An 18,900-nucleotide genomic window follows, 5' to 3' on the forward strand; every position below is an offset into this window, starting at 1 on the left:
AAACGGATGTTTTTAAAAAAAAAAATCCCAATTGATACATGTCCCCTGGAGCAGGACCCAGGTCCCCATACACTTATGGCAAAGAACTTGCATATACGCCTTCAGTGAGTGCTTTGGATTTTCGCAGGTTTGAGCCCCATTGACATCCACTATTCCCGCATATGTGATCTGATAGCATGTTTGCTGGCAATAGCGCTGCTTTCCATTTCCTCCTAGATTGTAAGCTCTAACGAGAAGGGCCCTCTGACTCCCCCTGTCTTGAATTGTATTGTATTGTAATGTCTACCCTAATGTTGTAAAGCGCTGCGTAAACTGTCGGCGCTATATAAATCCTGTATAATAATAATAATAATTTGCATTAGCTCCCAGTTTCTGAGAGTTGAAGTCTTAATTGGCCTTAATTTGGCGCTATTTTCCAGGACTGCAGGATCATTTATCGGCGCTATAGTAAATGACCCCTATTGTGTTCAATATATTCCATTTGTCAAATGTTATGCTCACTTTTACCAGTACACAGGAAATTACCAGATTGTTTTATAATGACAGTATAATATTCCAGTCATCATAGCATGCCTAGTAGTTAGAAAAAGAAACATTAACTGCTTTCTGAATTACTAGCCTTTTCTCGATACAAAACAGGATATGCAAACTCTCTAAACATGCCAGGGGTGTTATTGTGCTTTTGTTCAGTTATGTTTTTTTCTCCTTTACCCTCCTGCATCTGTTTATCTGTATTCCCTTACCTTGTTTTCTCTCAGTTCTATATCTCTTGGTATTTTTCAGCAGTTAATGTAGTACAGGGGTTCCAAAACTTTATAAACAAAAAAGCTAGTTTACTTTCCTATAGACCCAAAGTTGGTGGTCAGTGGGAGAAAAAAATACGACCCAAGGTTATTGATCAGTGGGAGAAAAAAATGACCTGGTGTCTGTGATTATCGCTGAAGTTAGTGGGACGAATATTACCCCATCGTTAGTCTCTAATGATGGAGAAGTACCCCACAACTGGTCTCAAAGGTAGAAGAAGTGCCCCAGAATTGGTCTCAAGGGAAGGAATAGTACCCATCATTGGTCTCAAGGGGAGAAAAAGTGCCCCAGAATTGGTCTCAAGGGAAAGAATAGTACCCCATCATTAGTCTCAAGGGGAGAAAAAGTACCTCAATATTGGTCTCAGAGGAAGAAGTAGTTCCCTAACATTGGTCTCAGTGGGGGCAAAAGTGCCACATCTTTGGTACCATTGGGAAGAATGGTTAATGGTGCTTGAGAAATAAGGTCCCATCATTGTTGTCAGTGGGAGGATTAGTGCCCCATAAGTATCAGTGAGAGAGATAGTGCTACAAGGGCCAGTTAAATGGGACCACTTGTGCAATAGATGGCAAACGTAGCATCTGTTTTTATTTTACTAGCATTTATCTAGCTTATTTTCTGGATGGATGAGTTCTTTCCTTTGTACATCATATTTGCACACTATGGCCCAATTACCCCCTACTCCAGCCATGTGATGGCAACCCAATAGCTGCTTACAACTTCTGCTGGTCTTTTCTCAGGAACATTGCCTTCCGTGTCCTAGACTGGGTGGCCACTGAGAGTGTAACTCCAGTGATGTCCCAACACTTAATCCATTATCAACAGATACTCTAAAGGAGCTCCAGTATTATTGTAGCCGAATACCACTTCTTCTGGGGTCTGACCACGATCTATGTGGTTCTCTTTCAGAGCATCTGATTTTCATATTTTACCCAAGGTCTAGCATTCATTCTGAATGAGTTCCTTTTAATTTGATAGTTTAGTCACTCTATTATCATGTATATTTATTTGGGGTTAACTTTGATCCCAGGTCTTGACCACACCAGTGAACTTTGCTGGTGATCTGATATCCCATTATTGACCTTTAAATAACTGGACAGATAATTCTGTTACAGATATGTGAAAATATATTGCTTTATGGGTTTTATGGGTTAGGGCTTGATTTTTATTAAAGCGGTAGTAAACCCGCAATGTTTTTTTTTTTTTTTTTTTAAACCTGCAAAGCAAAAGGCATAATGAGCTAGTATGCACCGCATACTAGCTCATTATGAAATACTTACCTTAGAACGAGGCCCCGACATCTGGCCCGATCCACGCCGAGGGAGCCGACATGCTCCCTCGGCGTCTCTTCCGGGTATCGCGGCTCCGGCGCTGTGAGTGGCCGGAGCCGCGATATCGTCACTCCCGCGCATGCGCGCGGGAGATTTCAGTCCGGCCGCACGAGCGCTGCCGGATTTTCACGGAGAGAACCCCCTTGTGCGCATGCGCCGCTGCAGTCAGCGGCGCATACCGAGGGGAATATCTCCTAAACCGTACAGGTTTAGGAGATATTTTTTTTACCTACAGGTAAGCCTTATTATAGGCTTTCCTGTAGGTAAAAGTTAAAAAAATGACCATACAACCACTTTAATAGCCATTTTTCTCTCTCATTTGTTACAATACTGTATATAAGTTTACTGTATATTTATATATGTGTGTGTGTGTATGTACAGTATATAGACATACATAAACAATACAGTTCACTAATCAGGGATAACAACTTAATTGTGGCAGTTTAGAAATATAGATATTTTTTACCTGTTTGCCAGGGTAATCCCAAGTAAAGTAGACTGGAGTATTAAACTCAGCAATCACAGTACAATTCAGTACAAGTTGATCTCCTACTAGCAGCTCCACTGTGTCCTTAGGAGACAGGTACATCTTATAGAAATGATAACCTATAAATAAATGTAAAGATTTATAAATATATTGTAGTATTCAAGAAAAATTTAAGCTGGGTTCACACTAGTGCGAATTTGCACCGCATCCACTTCGCATCACATGAGATTGTGACTGGCTCTCAATGGAGCCAGTTCACACATCTCTGGAGCGGCTGCAGAGCGGATTGCACAGGGGTCCTGTGTGTCTTTGGCTTTATTTCAGGTCCGAATTCAGGCAAAAATGTGGGCCTGACTTGTCCCTGAAACGGAGAACAGGGACGCACCGGTCCCCTGCTGTCAGCTGCATTCGTGTTTAGTGTGAACCAAGCCTAAATCAAACGGCTTGTGAAATAAGGCAGCATAAAAAGCAATGTGCAAATTATAGGACTATTTATTGATTTACTTATGCTGGAGTCACAGGAATTAAATATTTGTAATGGTTGCAAATTAAATTTTATTTTATCGTTAAAAGAGAAATATGTTTTAAAGCTTTAAAGCATTTTCCGCTCTCTCCTGCACTCAACAGCACATATATAAAAGAGATACTAAAATAGCGCTTTATCCTTTTAAAATGTTATTAACTCATTCCCAATGTGCAGAATAACACTCACATTACAAGGGTGCTAGAATGCAATAAATAGAGCCAGCGTAGAACATATACACTCTTCCTTGTATACATTAGTGGTTTTCTGTGTAATCCTTCACACTATCCTGAACGTTGTGATGTCATCCAACAAGCCCTGCTTCTACACATTTTGTCACAGGGTCACATAACTTAAATCCCCCCCCCCCCATATTCTACCTGATGAAGTTACGTGAGATAAGTCCACGTTTGGGGGACACAAGCTATTTGCGACCCTGTATGTTATGTAAGGTCATGGAGTCCAGGTGAAAGCACAACTGGTGGTGGTCACACATGATTTTGGAGGATTCATGTGGACATATTGGTGTTGAAAAAATAGAAGCACTGCACAAGGAATTTAAAGAGACTTTAATTATATTATAATTAATTTTTATCAATATTTGGTTTAATAGAAAAATAATGATGTAACATTTAAATAGCAATTATGTTTGTATAAGTGAAAAAAAAAAAGCGCTACACCATTTTGATATGTTGACAGTTGTTCTAACCCTAACCTGCTCTATCCAAAAGTAAATAAACAGTTTTGGCTGAAGCTGGTATCTGCATAAACTGCTTTAATTCCTACCTATAAAATGGACAAAGAAATAATTTGACAAATATTCCTTCTTGTCAATGATTGTCAGACATTGTACCATAAGAGCATCTCTTATCCAGTCGGCAGGGACCAACATTCCTTCCTTGTTGTCCCATAAGACACTCTTGCCATCCGGTATAATAACAGAAGTATGCTAAAATAAAACACATGATAGATAAATGAATGTTGTTTTAAATCAAGAGCTTTATCAACCATTTTAACTGGATACTCCCACTAAAGCAAAATGATGAATTTCATGTTATTCATTACTCTGGTTTTTCTCTAGCTCTCCCATTCACCTGTCCCCTAATTATTGTTTTTAAAGGGGAACACTAGTCAACACTTATTTATTTTTAGGTTGAAGTGCAAAAGGGTTGAAACTGTCTTTTGTCCCAATCGGCAGACTTTCCTCAATTTCCAAGTGGTAACTGGAACAGCTAATGAGGTGAAATTTTGTAAGTGGACACAGGCAGCAATAAAAATCTAGCATGTTCTAGGCTTCCCATCTCTATTCCCAAAAACCAATAATAATAAAAAAAAAAAGCTAGATGCCTATATTTTTAAAAAGGGCTGTAAAATCCTTTAACAAAAAAATGCCCACAGAGTGCCTAATCCCAGTGATCCGATTATTGGAACCACCTCTGAAAGCTAACAAGCTGAGATCCCAATGCCAAGAGCAACATATGAAAAAACATATGTACAACTATGATGTTCTGCTATGCCAACAATCCAAATCAATTTTTTCTAAAGTATGTGTCACTTTGTACCAATAGGAAAAACAAACATGGCTGGTAAGGAGATGGTTACAATCAGATGATTAAAGATTACAGTTTCTCTAATAGATAGAAAACACTCTGATCCTGATAATCCCTTTGCCTTTACGATTACAATCTCTTGAGCTTAATAGTCAGTGAACTCTTGAGAAGATTGTGCCTAAACCACATAGGCCTAACAGCCTTCCCTCCCCTTGAACATTAATAAGAGGGCGATTTGCGCTCAGTGTGGATCCTGTATTCCTTCGAGTCAGCAGGGGCTTTGTGCTTGTGCACACGCGTGACCTGTTCTGTATAGGTCCTAATGGAAAAGACATACACTTGTGCTATTGGGGCCTATGAACAACAGTCACATAAGAGAAGGACAGGAGTGTCACCTGATGCAACATAGTATATATACAGATTATTGAGTATAGGGGCAGCAAGAGGGGACTATTAGAATTAAGGTTCGCTTCACACATTTTTATTGTGTTATACATGTCATCACTCACTGCTCCAGGTGAGTAGGCTCTACTGATCCCTTCACAACTCCTCAAGTCAGGTGCCAGCCCAGCTTGCATGCTGCATAATGGCAGCCAAGGAAGATCATGATGGCTGCTCTCCATCAATCCCCTTTATTCAGCATAAACATTAAAACCAAATGACAGATGGAACAAGTACAGTGGGGGACAAGCAGGTAGACACGTTTCACACTGGAATCAGTGCTTAATCATTAGCCCTACATGTGTATAACAATGCATTCTGTTGACATATTATCATTAACATTAGCATTATGGTAAGGAAGCCCATTCATTTTAAATAAGTTCTCAACACACCTTACCTGAAAAAAAAAATTGGGACTCACACTTGGCTACTAATATCAAGACTGCTGCAATAAAAAGTAGCTGAACACTGGACTACATAAACATAAACAATAATAAATAAAATTGTGCTGTGTCCAATTGATTGCAGGTATAAAAGACTCAAATATTAAACTATGAATTATAAAGTGCAAATGTTGATGTGCAAAAAAAGCTATAATGATAGTGAGGTTCAATTTTTTATAAATACATTATGTCACATAAAGTGCAAAGTGCAATTCTAATCAAAAACACACCACAACAATTGGGACAAATAAATCTATATAGTCAAAACAATATATCCATCAAACAAGCACTTAAAAATAGTAACAAAATGATAACAGGGTCAAAATAGTCGTTCTGGGGAGCCCGCTGTAGAGTACCTAGTGGAAGTTGGAGGACAGTGTCCAGCTGTCCTCTGGTATTTTGTGAGCTTTGTTACTCCCTCACTGAATAGAGGATTTTGGAAGAAGGCAACCGATGATCCTAAGGCCGCGTACACACGGGCGGACTGTATGGCGTACTTAGTCCATCATACAATCCGACGGACAGTCCGTCATACTTTCGACTGAACGGACTTGACCACACACGGATGCACAAACAGTCCGTCGAAAGCTTGCACGATGACGTGTACAGCACGTACGACGGGACTAGAAATAGGAAGTCCAATACACAGCAAAGCACCCTTCTGCCGTGTAAATCCTTTCTGAGCATGCGCCATTCTTAGTCCGTCGAACTAGCCTACTGACGAGCGGATTGTCCGCTGAAACCAAAGTACGACGGACCGAATTTCGAAAAATCCGAAATACTTAGTACGCCAGACTGCACGCTGAAAAAGTCCGCTGAAGCCCACACACGAGCGGATTGTCCGCTGAAATGTGTTTCAACGGACTAAGTACGCCATACAGTCCGCCCGTGTGTACGCGGCATAAGGCATTGAGTTGGAGCATTGACTTACTACCATCGGGAAATCTGTGAACTGGCCTAGGAGTGAGCTGCGGCTTTACTCACAGGGGATAGCTTCTAAGAGAATTTGATTCCACAGGGATCATAGGATCTGGTAAGCAGCCTGTTCGTCTGCACCTGCACTCGGGTGGAAATCAAGTGGTGGATTATCTGGGATCTATTTCATATAGAACACTAAAAGAGCACTTTTATTGCACCCAGAAGGACTATTTGGACTCTGTTATAATTTTATGGCTTTATTTAAGTGCTTGTTTGATGGATATATTGTTTTGACTACATCCCTGTCATATGCACATATATTTATTTATCACACTTATTATGGCGTGTTTTTGATTAGACTTGCACTTTGCACTTTCTGTGATATAATTGATTTATGAAAAATTGAACCTTCACCTATGATCATTATAGCTTTTTTGTACATCAGCATTTGCACTTTATAATTCATAGTTTGATATTGGGGTCTCAACACAACTTAACTACCATTTTATTGCACACCTAAACTTTTGTTTTGTACAATACTGTACATTGCAGATATACTGCTGATTATCACAATACACACTTCTGAATCTGGCCTAAGTGATTTCAAAGTTTACCTATTCATTGATGTCAGATGATTATAATCATAAAGATAAAGACATGATTATAATAATAGGGTTATTATTTTCTCAGGTTGTTAACAGACAGATAGATGTACTATTGCATACCGTTTTCAGAGTGACATTTAGGTCTGGAATGGACACTTGACATGGGACTCTGGTAGTATTTTTATTTATTAAAAGAGTTCCGACTGGGTTGATGAATGGCCGTTCCCAATCTAAAATGAAAATGGAAAAAAAAGCATGTGTGTCAGGAAGGTGAAGTTCCAGTCCACAAAAGTTAAATGTTTCAGAAAAAGAAGGAAGTCAGAACCAGGCACAACATTGGAAGGCTTGATGTGTTTTTAAGGCAGAGTAGACACCTTCATGCTCACATTTTTGTTACTTACTGTATGTCCAAAGTTTGTCTACCTGGTATTTTGGGTTGGACAAATGTAGGTGGTTAGTGCCAACTATTTTCTTTTTTATATCACTGGTCTACTTCAGCCGTAAAATTCCCACCTGATTAAATTATGGTACTATCCCTCACCATATCCATTATGGAGACAAGCAAAAGATTAAGGTGATATGATTTAGACTTCTCATAATGCTCTCATTTCTAGAGGCCCTGAATCGTATAATAAGCTGATTGGTGTCATATAGTGCTGAATCACATATTACATACAAATCCTGAGAAGCTTGCCTATACTTAGGAAGAATTACAAAAGCCTGCTTGCACTCAGGGAACCCAGGGGAAATAAACCATTCAAATATTTTTGTCTTACCTTGTACAAAGACATGAACACTTTCAGCAGTGGCGCCTTTAACTTTAGCTTTGATATATTTGTAATGGCAGCAATAAGATCCTGAATCACTAGCAAGGGATCCTGTTAATTTGAAGAGTTTGCAGTATGGCTTACTGGACGTAGCTTCACAGTCTTCTACAATGACCTTTCTAGTGCTGTTTGGGCTGCTCAGCTCCAACTCTGAGTCCTTTTCCTTTGTATCGGATTCTATACTACCTCCTGGCCACGACCACTGCAGGGGCAACTGTCCCCTAGATAAAACAAAAAGATGCTGCTGCAGTCAGTACGTCAATCATTAATGGCCTGGAATGACATACATTACAACTAAGCAGTTAACACTAACAGATATATTTGTAAAGCAGTGATTGTGATATTTGCTAAACATTCACAAGATCAAATTTATATATAAATATAAATATATATATATATATATATATATATATATATACAAGATAGATAGATAGATAGATAGATAGATAGATAGATAGATAGATAGATAGATAGATAGATAGATAGATAGATAGATAGATAGATAGATAATGACTGCAATAACTGGAAATCCAGAGATCTCTTCACGTCCCAAAGGATATAGCATGCCTGTAGGTGGCTGAAAAACTGGCATGCACACAAACCTTAAATATCAGTCATGCTGTAAGTAAACCTAGTTTTTCATCCTGATCAGCTACTATCCACAAGAACTGTTTGCGTTCATAAACTTTATGCTGCACATAAGCTGAAAAATCTTTAGAAGCCTTGCAAATTTTATCAACCAAGGCAATTACTATTTATATAGCTTTACCTAAGTATATTGTTTTGTGCCTTGATAAAAATATTAGAAACCTTTCAGTAAAAGAACACAAAAAGCAATGCTGATGTGCCAGGCCCCGTAGATCTCATAACTCAAGTTACCAAAGTCAAATCACAGAAAAAAACTATTTTTAGTAGCTGCCAAGGGTTACTGTCACCTTCCTGCCATTAGGTACCTGCTATACAGAGGTTTACAACAAAGCGGAACTCCAGACAAGCAGTTAAATACATACGTGTGCACTATCTTGGGCTCAGGTCGCACTAGCAGCAGTGTTTGCCACCCCCCAAAAAGCAAACTGTGTTCAGGAGACAATACTGTTGCCTCTTGGTGCTTGTTTTTTTTTTTTTTTTGGGGAGATTATTTTATTTTTTTACTGCTGAATGGTGATTTTGTATTGTAGAACCCCATTACAACTGCAGGCCAAGCGTTTAGCTTGTGGTTGCATCATGGTCCCATTCATTTACATGAGAGAGTTTGACAGGCAGTACCACAGGCCAAACTTGGGCTTTCTGATTCAAATTGACACATGGGTGTAGCAATGTTTATTCACCCAGGCAGCACAATGTCCGCTTCTAGATGGGCAATCAGGAAGCGGTAAAAAAGCTGATCAACCACTTGCTTTTACTGCCCCCTTGCTATCCATGTGAAATTAGCCTTAGCTTTAAAAGAATTTGAAATTCTGTCCATCAATTTTATAGGATAGCACAAGTGGACTGAGACCCCCCGGGTTGAGCATGCTACAGAGTGAGCAAGCCTTATAGCATTGATCCCTCTCTTAGTCCAATTTCATTATGATAGCAGCTGCCCGAGCTTCTTTATTAAGGATTTGTATCCACTGCCAAAGGATACTAACCACTAAATAGTGGGATGAGTTGAGCTATCTCTATTTACAATGTATATTGGGTCATGGGATACATGCTTGATACTGAATCACTGCCATTGTGTGAATGATCTGACCTCTACTACCCTAATTGACAAGTGTACTTATAATTGTAAGGCCCACTGTATCCTTTCTATCTTTTACGTTTTTTATATGAAATCTAAACAGTGGCTGTGGAAAATTGAACTTACAGTGGTATAAAAAAAAAATCTGTCCCTCAACTTTTGTGGTTCACATACTTCTGCCAGTAAGCAAAGCCAAAAAGGTGACACTACTTTCTCTCTAAGCCCTTGTGCACACGGTCGGACATTCTGACAACCAAATTCGTTGGATTTTGTCCGACGGATTTTGCCCGAAACTGTTGCATACACACGGTCGGACAAAGTTGTCGGAAAATCTGATTGTACATAACGTGATGACGTTATTTCGTTACGCCGGGACTACGTTCAGGCTAGTAGCCAATAGCTTTGATCTAGGAATTTGATCTGAGCATGCGCGGCACTTTGTCCTTCGGAGTAGGCTACACATGATCGGAGTATGTCCGATCGGAGCATTTTGTCGGAAAATTTTACGGACAAGTTGGAAAACTTGGTCCGTCGGATACTCCGATGGAAACAGTTCGATGGAGTCCACACACAGTCGGATTATCCAACAAAACGGTCCGATAGGACACATTCTGTCTGAATCTCCGACCGTGTGTACAAGGGCTTAGAGTTAACAAATGCAATGCTGTCACCTGCTTTCTACAGCCTGCTGATTGGACAATGGAAGAGCATCAGCTTATGGATAAGCGATTGTCTCTGCACTGTCTGCTCTTTTCTCCTGTTGGCATATTCTATATCAGCACTTGTGCATGTAACAAAGCCTGATTAGTTCCTAGGGCTGTCTCTCCCTCTTCCAGTCTAAGCTCCATTCACACTAGAGTGATTTGTCATGCGAATTTGGACACAAAGTTGCTTGATGAGTTGCAGCCTATTGAGTTCAATGGCACCCATTCCAATCTATGTAACTTAAAGTCACAGAGACATTAAAAGGGTTCCTGCACTACTTGAATGTGACTATCTTGCGTCTTCAGTGCCACAGAGTATAAAGTTGCATAAAAGTTGCACTCCAAAGTCACACTGGAAATCTTGCAACTTTGGAGTTGTACTAGTGTGGATTGAGCCTAAGTGCTGCTGTGCAAGGAATAATAAAGCTGGCAATACATGGATCGAAAATTTGTCTGGTTCAGAAGGGACTAGCCAAATTTCGGTTCATGTGTAGCACTACCCCTGCAGAGGTTACAGATGACTGGGATCCCCACTCTTGTACAGCCAGGCAGCAGGCATTTTCCACTTTGTTCCAGACACAAGGAACAGTCTTTGAGCTTTCTTTTTGTTGTTTTATTAGTGGTAATAACTTGGATGGGAAATAGGAATTATGGGATGCCCAGCTTGGTTGTAATAAAAACAGGGACAGCTTCCTCCCTATTTACACTCTTCAAAACTGTTTCCCTCCTGAACACTGACAGTCTCTGATTATTAAAAATGCAAGAGCCCCTTAAGGACTAGGAACTCTCAGCCTTCTGGAAAGTAGCACACAAGTGTTGTAAGCTGCGTACCGGAGTATCTCCAACCCCACTGTAGACACTGATCGCAGCTCTACTAACTACAGGAACTACAAGCCCATCTGGCTGCTTCTTCCCCAGCCCACCCAGCTGTTCCAAAGATCTCCCAGGGCAAGGGAAAGGAAAGCTTAAGCACAAAGCTATCTTCCAGAAAGGCTTGCTACATGTAGCAGTCTCTCCTCCCGTAAATCACTGAGAGTGCTGGTCTACTCACACTGTCCTCCCTGCTCCCCGTTGCTTACTTAGGGAAGATTCCTTTCAAACCACACTGCTGTCAGGATTTTACCAAGCCAGCCCAAGCTCCAGCCTGAGGCAGAGCCCCCCCCAAGACCAGGGGCTCCCCTCCAAGGCCACCGACAGGCTCCTCAGCACTCCATCTTCCACTCAACTTTCCTGCTGGCATGACTCATCTATATTTAAGGTCTGGCTCAGCCACCCAGCAGGCCTACTGCCTGGGAATTGGCCAAGCTCCCCTAAGTATAAAGATCAACCCTCCAGGCCTAGGTCCTCCAGCTTCTAGAAATCTCCCCAAACTTCCAGAACCAGGGGGAGGCACCAGAGACCTGCCTCTTCAAGTCATCCAGCCTGACAAGCCTGCAGTAAACCCATGAACCAATTAAAGGGGTTGTAAAGTTGTTGTTTTTTAATTAAAAACTTGTTATACTTACCTCCTCTGTGCAAGGGTTTTGCACTGAGCGGCCCGATCCTCCTCTTCTGGGGTCCCTCAGCGGCACTCCTGGTGCCCCCATGGATCCCGTGTTACTGGATTTAATTAACAGCAGCGAGAACCAATGGCTCATCCTTGTCGCTGGAATGATCGGGTTCAGGTAAGTAAAAGGGGGGCTCTGGAGGGGCTGTTGCACTACAGAAGGTTTGTCACCTTAATACATAGAATGCATTAAAGTTAAAAACCTTGAGGGTTTACAACTCCTTTAAGGCTCACAAGTCAACTATGATTCAAAACATAAAAAGGGGAGCTACAAATGTGTGTCCATTGTGGTTGAACTTCTAATTAACTGCCCTGTTGGTATATTTTCGCTCAGTCATAGCTGTATGCTATAGACTGTAGTACTGATCAGTGTAGTCTGATGGCAGGGAAGTCTCCTCACTGTAAGAATACAATGACATGGGTTGAATTCAAAATACTGACCTGATTTCTCCATCCACACATTTTACCCATGTATGGCCAGCTTAAGAGACTAGTATCAAGTAAGATTCAAGGATTTTTGCTAATTGTATGTAAACTGGATTATTATTGCAAGAATACACAACAGCATTGAATTATGTTCTTATATCTGTCTGTAGCTCAGCTTTAACTTCAGGAGCTACAGAAGAGTCGGTTGCTCATGGGCATGAATGAGATTACTGCATGCTTTATAAGCTGTATATTTAAAGTGGTTGTAAACCCTCCCCCACAACTTTGTCCCATGTAAATCAGCATAAAAAACCCTAATGGACACTGCTTGTAGATATCTCCTTACTTGCTTAGTATTGTTGTAATCCTTTTTGTTCTTTAGAATGAAGTCACTGAGCATGCCCAGATCTCCCCTGATTTACGGCACATTCTCTATGTGCTTATCTATCTGTTATCAGGACTTCCTACTGCACACCCCTGAACTCCCAGGAGACTTCAGAATCATTCAGAGCTTCCTCTTACACACCATGTGACCATGTGACATGACATGCAGTGTAAACTTGGCCATTACTGCAGTCTTATCAGCTGAAGCTGATAAGACTGACAAAGGGAAACATTAGACATCGGCACAAGTAAATACTATGAAATAAAACAAGTCAGCTATGAACAGGGAAGCAGGGTTGCCATAGAAACGTTGCTTTGAGAAGGAGGCTTGGTTAACAGTACAGGAAGTGCTCAATGTAAGGGCGTAAATACACTCTACCGTGGACTAAGAAAACAATACTTAAGATGGTGCTGCCTAACCCCTGGAAACAAGTTTTTTAAAGTTTCTTTAAACAGTATGTAATATGCGATTTGGGCTGGATTATAGTGGCTATAGTCTGATAATTACTTACTATAATGGACTAAATGAAGAGAAGCATCAGAGTGGGAGAGTTTACGTCCTCTTTAAACTACAGCTGCATCGGATCATGATTTTTTAAAAGGGGCTTATCATAGCTGTGCCATTTAGGTGCAGGTCTATGATCTTTTGGTGCTCATTTCACTGAGGCCAGAGAAGGTATGTGCACAGCAGTACTGTTTAAGTTAGATTAGGTTAGCTTTGTGCTAGGGTCAAAGTTTTCACTTCAGGGGGTTCTATTTTGGGGAAGAGGTCGAGAGTGTTAGGATAACAGTGGGGAGTGTGATTAAAGTGGACCTTGCACTCCATATGCTAGATACACCTATACAGTGAGGTTTCCTCCCCCATCTTAATCTGCTGCACAAACATCACCATTCTTCTAATGAGATCCTTTGAACTTCCAAGTACCCATAATTTTGGAAGTGTATGTTACAGCACATTGCAGTAGTGTTTGCCTCCAGGATCTCATTGGAAGGATGGTGACCTCGCATTTGTGTAGGCAACTGGACAGAAGTTGGAGTAAGGAAATATATATTTCCTTACTCCAACTTCTGTCCAGTAGCCTACACAAATGTGAGGTCACTATCCTTCACCATCCTATATTTTTATATATGCAAATGCGAGGTCACCATCCTTCACCATCCTATATATCAGGGTTATGCAATTAGCGGACCTCCAGCTGTTGCAGAACTACAAGTCCTATGAGGCATAGCGAGACTCTGACAGCCACAAGCATGACACCCAGAGGCAGAGGCATGATGGGACTTGTAGTTTTGCAACAGCTGGAGGTCCGCTTATTGCATATCCCTGATATATATATATATATATATATATATATATATATATATTTCTATTTACAAATCTGACCAAGGAATTAAAGATGAGAGAGGGGAGAGGGGGTGCTCACTAAATGAGCGGGGACTTTCAGGGACTTTTTTGTGTTGAAAGCCTCACACTGAGAATAACTGCATGGGGAATATGGCTCCGCTAACTGACAATACTGTTTCGTTATAAGATGTAGCCTTTCTTTTGTCACATCCTGTTCTATTATGTACTTTTTAAATCTATAGTTTGATAGTTTGATTACAAACACTGAAAGACATAATATTTTAAGCAGTAATTAAAAATAAATAACCTTTGTTCTGGGGCACAGGAGTAGGGTACTAGAGGTACATTTTGTATAAGAGCTCTTTATTTTGTACATTTAGGACATTTGTTTATTACAGCTTTCAGTGGCACCTTTTTGATATTCTACTTTGTGCTTTCCTTATGGCATGAACCCATTAGAGTCAAAACTTCAATACCATGTGATATATCACTTTATAAGGCATGTAAAATCCTATCAAATTAATAACAATTCCTCATTTCACATTCACTCTTCATCTCACTTTTAATGACCTTAGAGGGAATTGACATACAGAGAAAACATTCAGAGAAAAGTAGCTGATCCAGTGTTGTCCGCAGCAGCCCGATCATTCCTCGCCAGCAATGAAAATGTTCTCGGAACTCAAGCTGATCTCACACCAAGACTATATGCTGAATCAGGACTTTGCGGTTCCAAATTCACGACTGAATCACAGGCTACATATTTTCCTAAAAATAAGAAAAAATATCCCCCCCATGCAGGTTGGAATCCTATTTTTTCTGCTGGATGAACATTCGTTATCTCCATACGGCACCTGCACCATACTGATTTCACAGTAAAGAGGGTTAATGTAATCCAGTCTTTTTAGGGGTGGTCTGCAGTTATGATATCGCATGGTGCAGCTGAATTTAATTATAGAAGCAGGAGAAAGCATTATAGGCATCAAATTTGAATCGGAAAACAGAGGGGAGAGATGAGACGATTGGCTTACTTCCACTGAAGTTCCTTAGTGGGGAGAAAAACAATATCGACAGCCACCCTAGATTAGGAATGAATATAATAAGGTCCCTCGACTCCAGCTAAGGGTTCCCACCTTCAATAACAAGCAAGATGCTGGAATAGGTTACGTGTGAATCGCAGACATTGTATGAATAATGCACTTAGTGACTGACAGAGTCTGTGGAATGAAAGGCGAAGCTATTTGAACTCGGGGCTTTCTTCTGTAAATGTGCCAATTTTCAAAAAAGTTCACTTCAGATCACTCTCTCTTTCCACTGCAGCATAAAAGAGGGGGTTTATATGAAGGAAAATATGTAGATAGCATGTCACCTCTGAAGGGTAACATGGTGGCTAAGTCAGAACACTGCATGGAGTTTGTATGTGTGTATGTGGATTATTTTCAGTGATTTTATGCCACACTCTAAAAACACACTGGGACGTTATCAAATTTGATCTAAACTGGCCTTAGAGTATGTGTCTGTGTGACTGTAGTAAAATCTTTAGCCTGAAGCACCTTTAACCACTTCAGCCCAGGAAGGATTTACCCCTTTCCCGACCAGAGCACTTTTTGCGATACGGCACTGCGTCGCTTTGACAATTGCGTGGTAGTGCGACGTTGCACCCAAAGAAAAATTTATGTCATTTTTTTCCCACAAATATAGCTTTCTTTTGGTGGCATTTGATCACTTCGGCATTTTTTTTTTTTGCACTATAAACCAAAAAAGAGCGACAATTTTGAAAAAAAAAAGTAATATTTGTTACTTTTTGCTATAATAAATATCCCCCAAAAATATATAAAAAAAACTAATTTCTTTCTCATTTTAGGCCAATATGTATTCTCCTACATATTTTTGGTAAAAAAAATAAAAATAAATCCCAATAGGCTTATATTGATTGGTTTGCACAAAAGTTATCGTGTCTACAAAATAGGGGATATATTTATGGCATTTTTATTATAATTATGTTTTTATTAGTAATGGCAGTGATCTGCGATTTTTTATTGTGACTGCGACATTATGGTGGACACATCAGACACTTTTGACACTATATTGGGACCATTGTCATTTATACAGTGATCAGTGATAAACACTAGAGGCGATCAAGGGGTTAAGTGTGTCCTAGGGAGTGATTCTAACTGTGTGGGCAATGGGCTACCACTGACATGACAGCGATCACTGCTCCCGATGACAGGGAGCAGTAGATCCCTGTCATGTCACTTGCCAGAACAGGGAAATGCTTTGTTCTGCCGCTCTGTGACACGATCATGGGCCCCCGTTGGACATCAAGTCTGTGGGACCCACAGGCATGGTCACGACATGCCCACAATGCCGCGATTTAAAAGGGACATACCGGTACACCCATTTTCCCAGCCATTGTGCCGACGTACATCATCGGGTGCTGGTTGGCATGTGGTTAAAGAAGAATTCCAGGCATGCCATTTTTCACAATGGTGCAGCTTGGACTATCCATATACCATGCCCATGGGATCCCTCTAGAAGCTGAAAATCAGTGTAGTAGGCACTGCTACTTCAGTGATCTCCCCTAACTTCAGGGTTCTTTAATGAATGCAAAGCATTCACTGATTGGACGTGGTGGAGATGCGGGGTGGTGATGTCATACTCTTCACCTCAACCAATTACAGAATGCTTTGCATTCATTAAAAAAATGTAAAGCATTCTCTCAATGGTGCCCATGCTGAGCAGGCAACCTAATGTGTTCATAGTGGAGCAGAACATTCACTCGGCATGGGACCCCAAAGCTAGTGCAGAGCACTGGAGTAGCAGTGCCTACTACAGTAATATCCAGCTTATAAAGGTATCCCATAGGTATGGTATATGCATAGTTATTAGACATGGGTCGAATGACCCCCTGTTTAGTTTGCGGCAGAACTTTCGGATATTGCAAAAGTTTGTAACTGAATAAAGAACCCCATTGAAGTCTATGGGACCCGATGGAAAAATCAAAAGTGACTATTTTGAAGGCTTATATGCAAGTAACTGGGCATACACTGGTTATGTAGGTCTGAGTACTGCCCTGAGGGACATGTACTGTATCAATAAAAAAAAAAAGTTTGTAAAAAACATCATTTTTAAATGAGCAGTGATTTACTGATGCTTAAAGTGAAACCATCAAATGGAGAAATAACAATAAAAATGAAAAATTCCTTTAAATTTAGTGCCTGGAGGGGGGCTTAGTCTGCCTGTAATGTGCCACATCTGTACTGTGTGTAGAGCCTGCTGCAGCAATATTATATAGCCAAAAAAATTACATTTTCCATTTAAGCTTTCTTTATTTATATAAACAACGGCATGGGGAGACAGTCTCTGTGATGATACCACAATTTATTGCACTCGGAACAAGATTAGAGATTTTTGGATAAATTCTGGCGTCTCTTTCATAGACTTTGGATAGAAGTAACAGGTGTGGAAAAATCTGTCTTTGGGTGTTGGTGCTGCCTTCACACCATAACCCTATAGAGGTACTCTTGATGAAAGCAGGAATTGACCTTGCTGTCAAAAATTGCAACAATATACACCTGTCAAACAGGTGAGGAGCATTGGTGGTGCCATCACACTGTAACCCTATAGAGGTATATAGAGGTACTCTTGATGAAAGCAAGAATTGGCCTTGCTGTCAAAAATTGCAATGATATGCACTTGTCAAACAGGTGCATAAAAATTGGCCCTTGGGTGTTAATTGTGCCCATGAAACCAACACCAAAACATTTCTTCCAGATGAAATAAACACCCATAAAGCTAGGCAGCCTAGACAGTCTTTCAGAGATTCGAGATCCAGAAAGCACTTCGGCATCAGGGACTTTAAAGCTGCTACTAATCCAGGACTGTTTCATTTTGATAAATGTCAGCCGGTCCATGGATTCTATGGAAAGACATGCTCTCTTATCTGTCACAAAACCTCTGGCAGCACTGAATGGCGATTCAGAAAGAAAGCTGGATGCAGGGCAGCCCAGCAGCTCTATTGTATATTGGGCAAGTTCTGGCCAATGGTCTATTTTCATGACCCAATTACCCAGTGGATTGCCAACTGGAAAGCTTTCCATATCTGTTTTCGCCCCTAGATAATCTCCCATCATATTCTGAAGATGCTGCCAATGGGATGTGGAAGCTTACAGCCCTGGGCGCCTAGAACTAAAAAAAAATTGAAAGGCATCCCTTCTCCACCGCTCTTTTTTTGACCAACAGAAGCCTCAAAATTACGTTTTCCACCAGACTGTAACCTACCAGAGTTGGGAAAGGCATTACATAAACTTCTCCTTAAGGTGTCCTCAAGAGATTTCATCTTGTGCTCCCTCTGTGGGGATGGGATGAGTTCCGAGACTTTCCCCTTGTAATGGTGGTCAAGGAGGGTTGCCAAAAAGTGATCCTTCTCCTTGATGCCACGTATTCTCGGGTCTTTTTTCGCAGGCTTTGAACAATGAGGTAGCCCATGCAACTCAAGTTTACAGAGGCATGACAAGCAGACTCCTCAGGGTCACTGAGGATTACAATATTTGGAACTTCCTCCTCCCAGCCACGTACTACTCCCAAGGGTTCTGGGGATGGAAAACCATCCGTTAAGTGTAACGTACTGTATGTCTTGCTCTGCTTCAATGCCTCCAAAGCTGAAAGAATCTTACTCCTCCTCCAACTCCTCAAGTGCCATGCCCATGATGCCACGCAGAGTCTGCTCCAGCAGGAACACAACATGGATTGTGTCACAGATGTATGCTTTGTGACGGCTCATAATCCTTGTGGCCTCCTCAAATGGCAACAGTACAGTGCATGCATCCTTTATCAGCAGCCATTG

General features: G+C 40.8%; 1 protein-coding gene across 1 annotated transcript in view; it reads right to left on the reverse strand.

Moving 5' to 3' along the window:
* The window catches only part of FLT4 (fms related receptor tyrosine kinase 4), a 354,612-nt gene that overhangs the window by 152,717 nt on the left and 182,995 nt on the right, over positions 1-18,900 (reverse strand). Inside the window, exons 3-6 of the mRNA XM_077474315.1 lie at positions 7,879-8,150; positions 7,223-7,332; positions 3,932-4,094; positions 2,602-2,741 (exon numbers count right to left, since the gene is read on the reverse strand). Of these exons, the coding sequence (XP_077330441.1) occupies positions 2,602-2,741; positions 3,932-4,094; positions 7,223-7,332; positions 7,879-8,150 (685 nt within the window). The remainder of the gene's footprint in view (positions 1-2,601; positions 2,742-3,931; positions 4,095-7,222; positions 7,333-7,878; positions 8,151-18,900) is intronic.

The sequence above is a fragment of the Lithobates pipiens genome, unplaced genomic scaffold (genome assembly GCF_037356315.1).
Source record: "Lithobates pipiens isolate NorthernLeopardFrog02 unplaced genomic scaffold, aLitPip1_a1.2 Scaffold_8, whole genome shotgun sequence".
In the NCBI taxonomy this organism is placed as follows: Eukaryota; Metazoa; Chordata; class Amphibia; order Anura; family Ranidae; genus Lithobates; species Lithobates pipiens.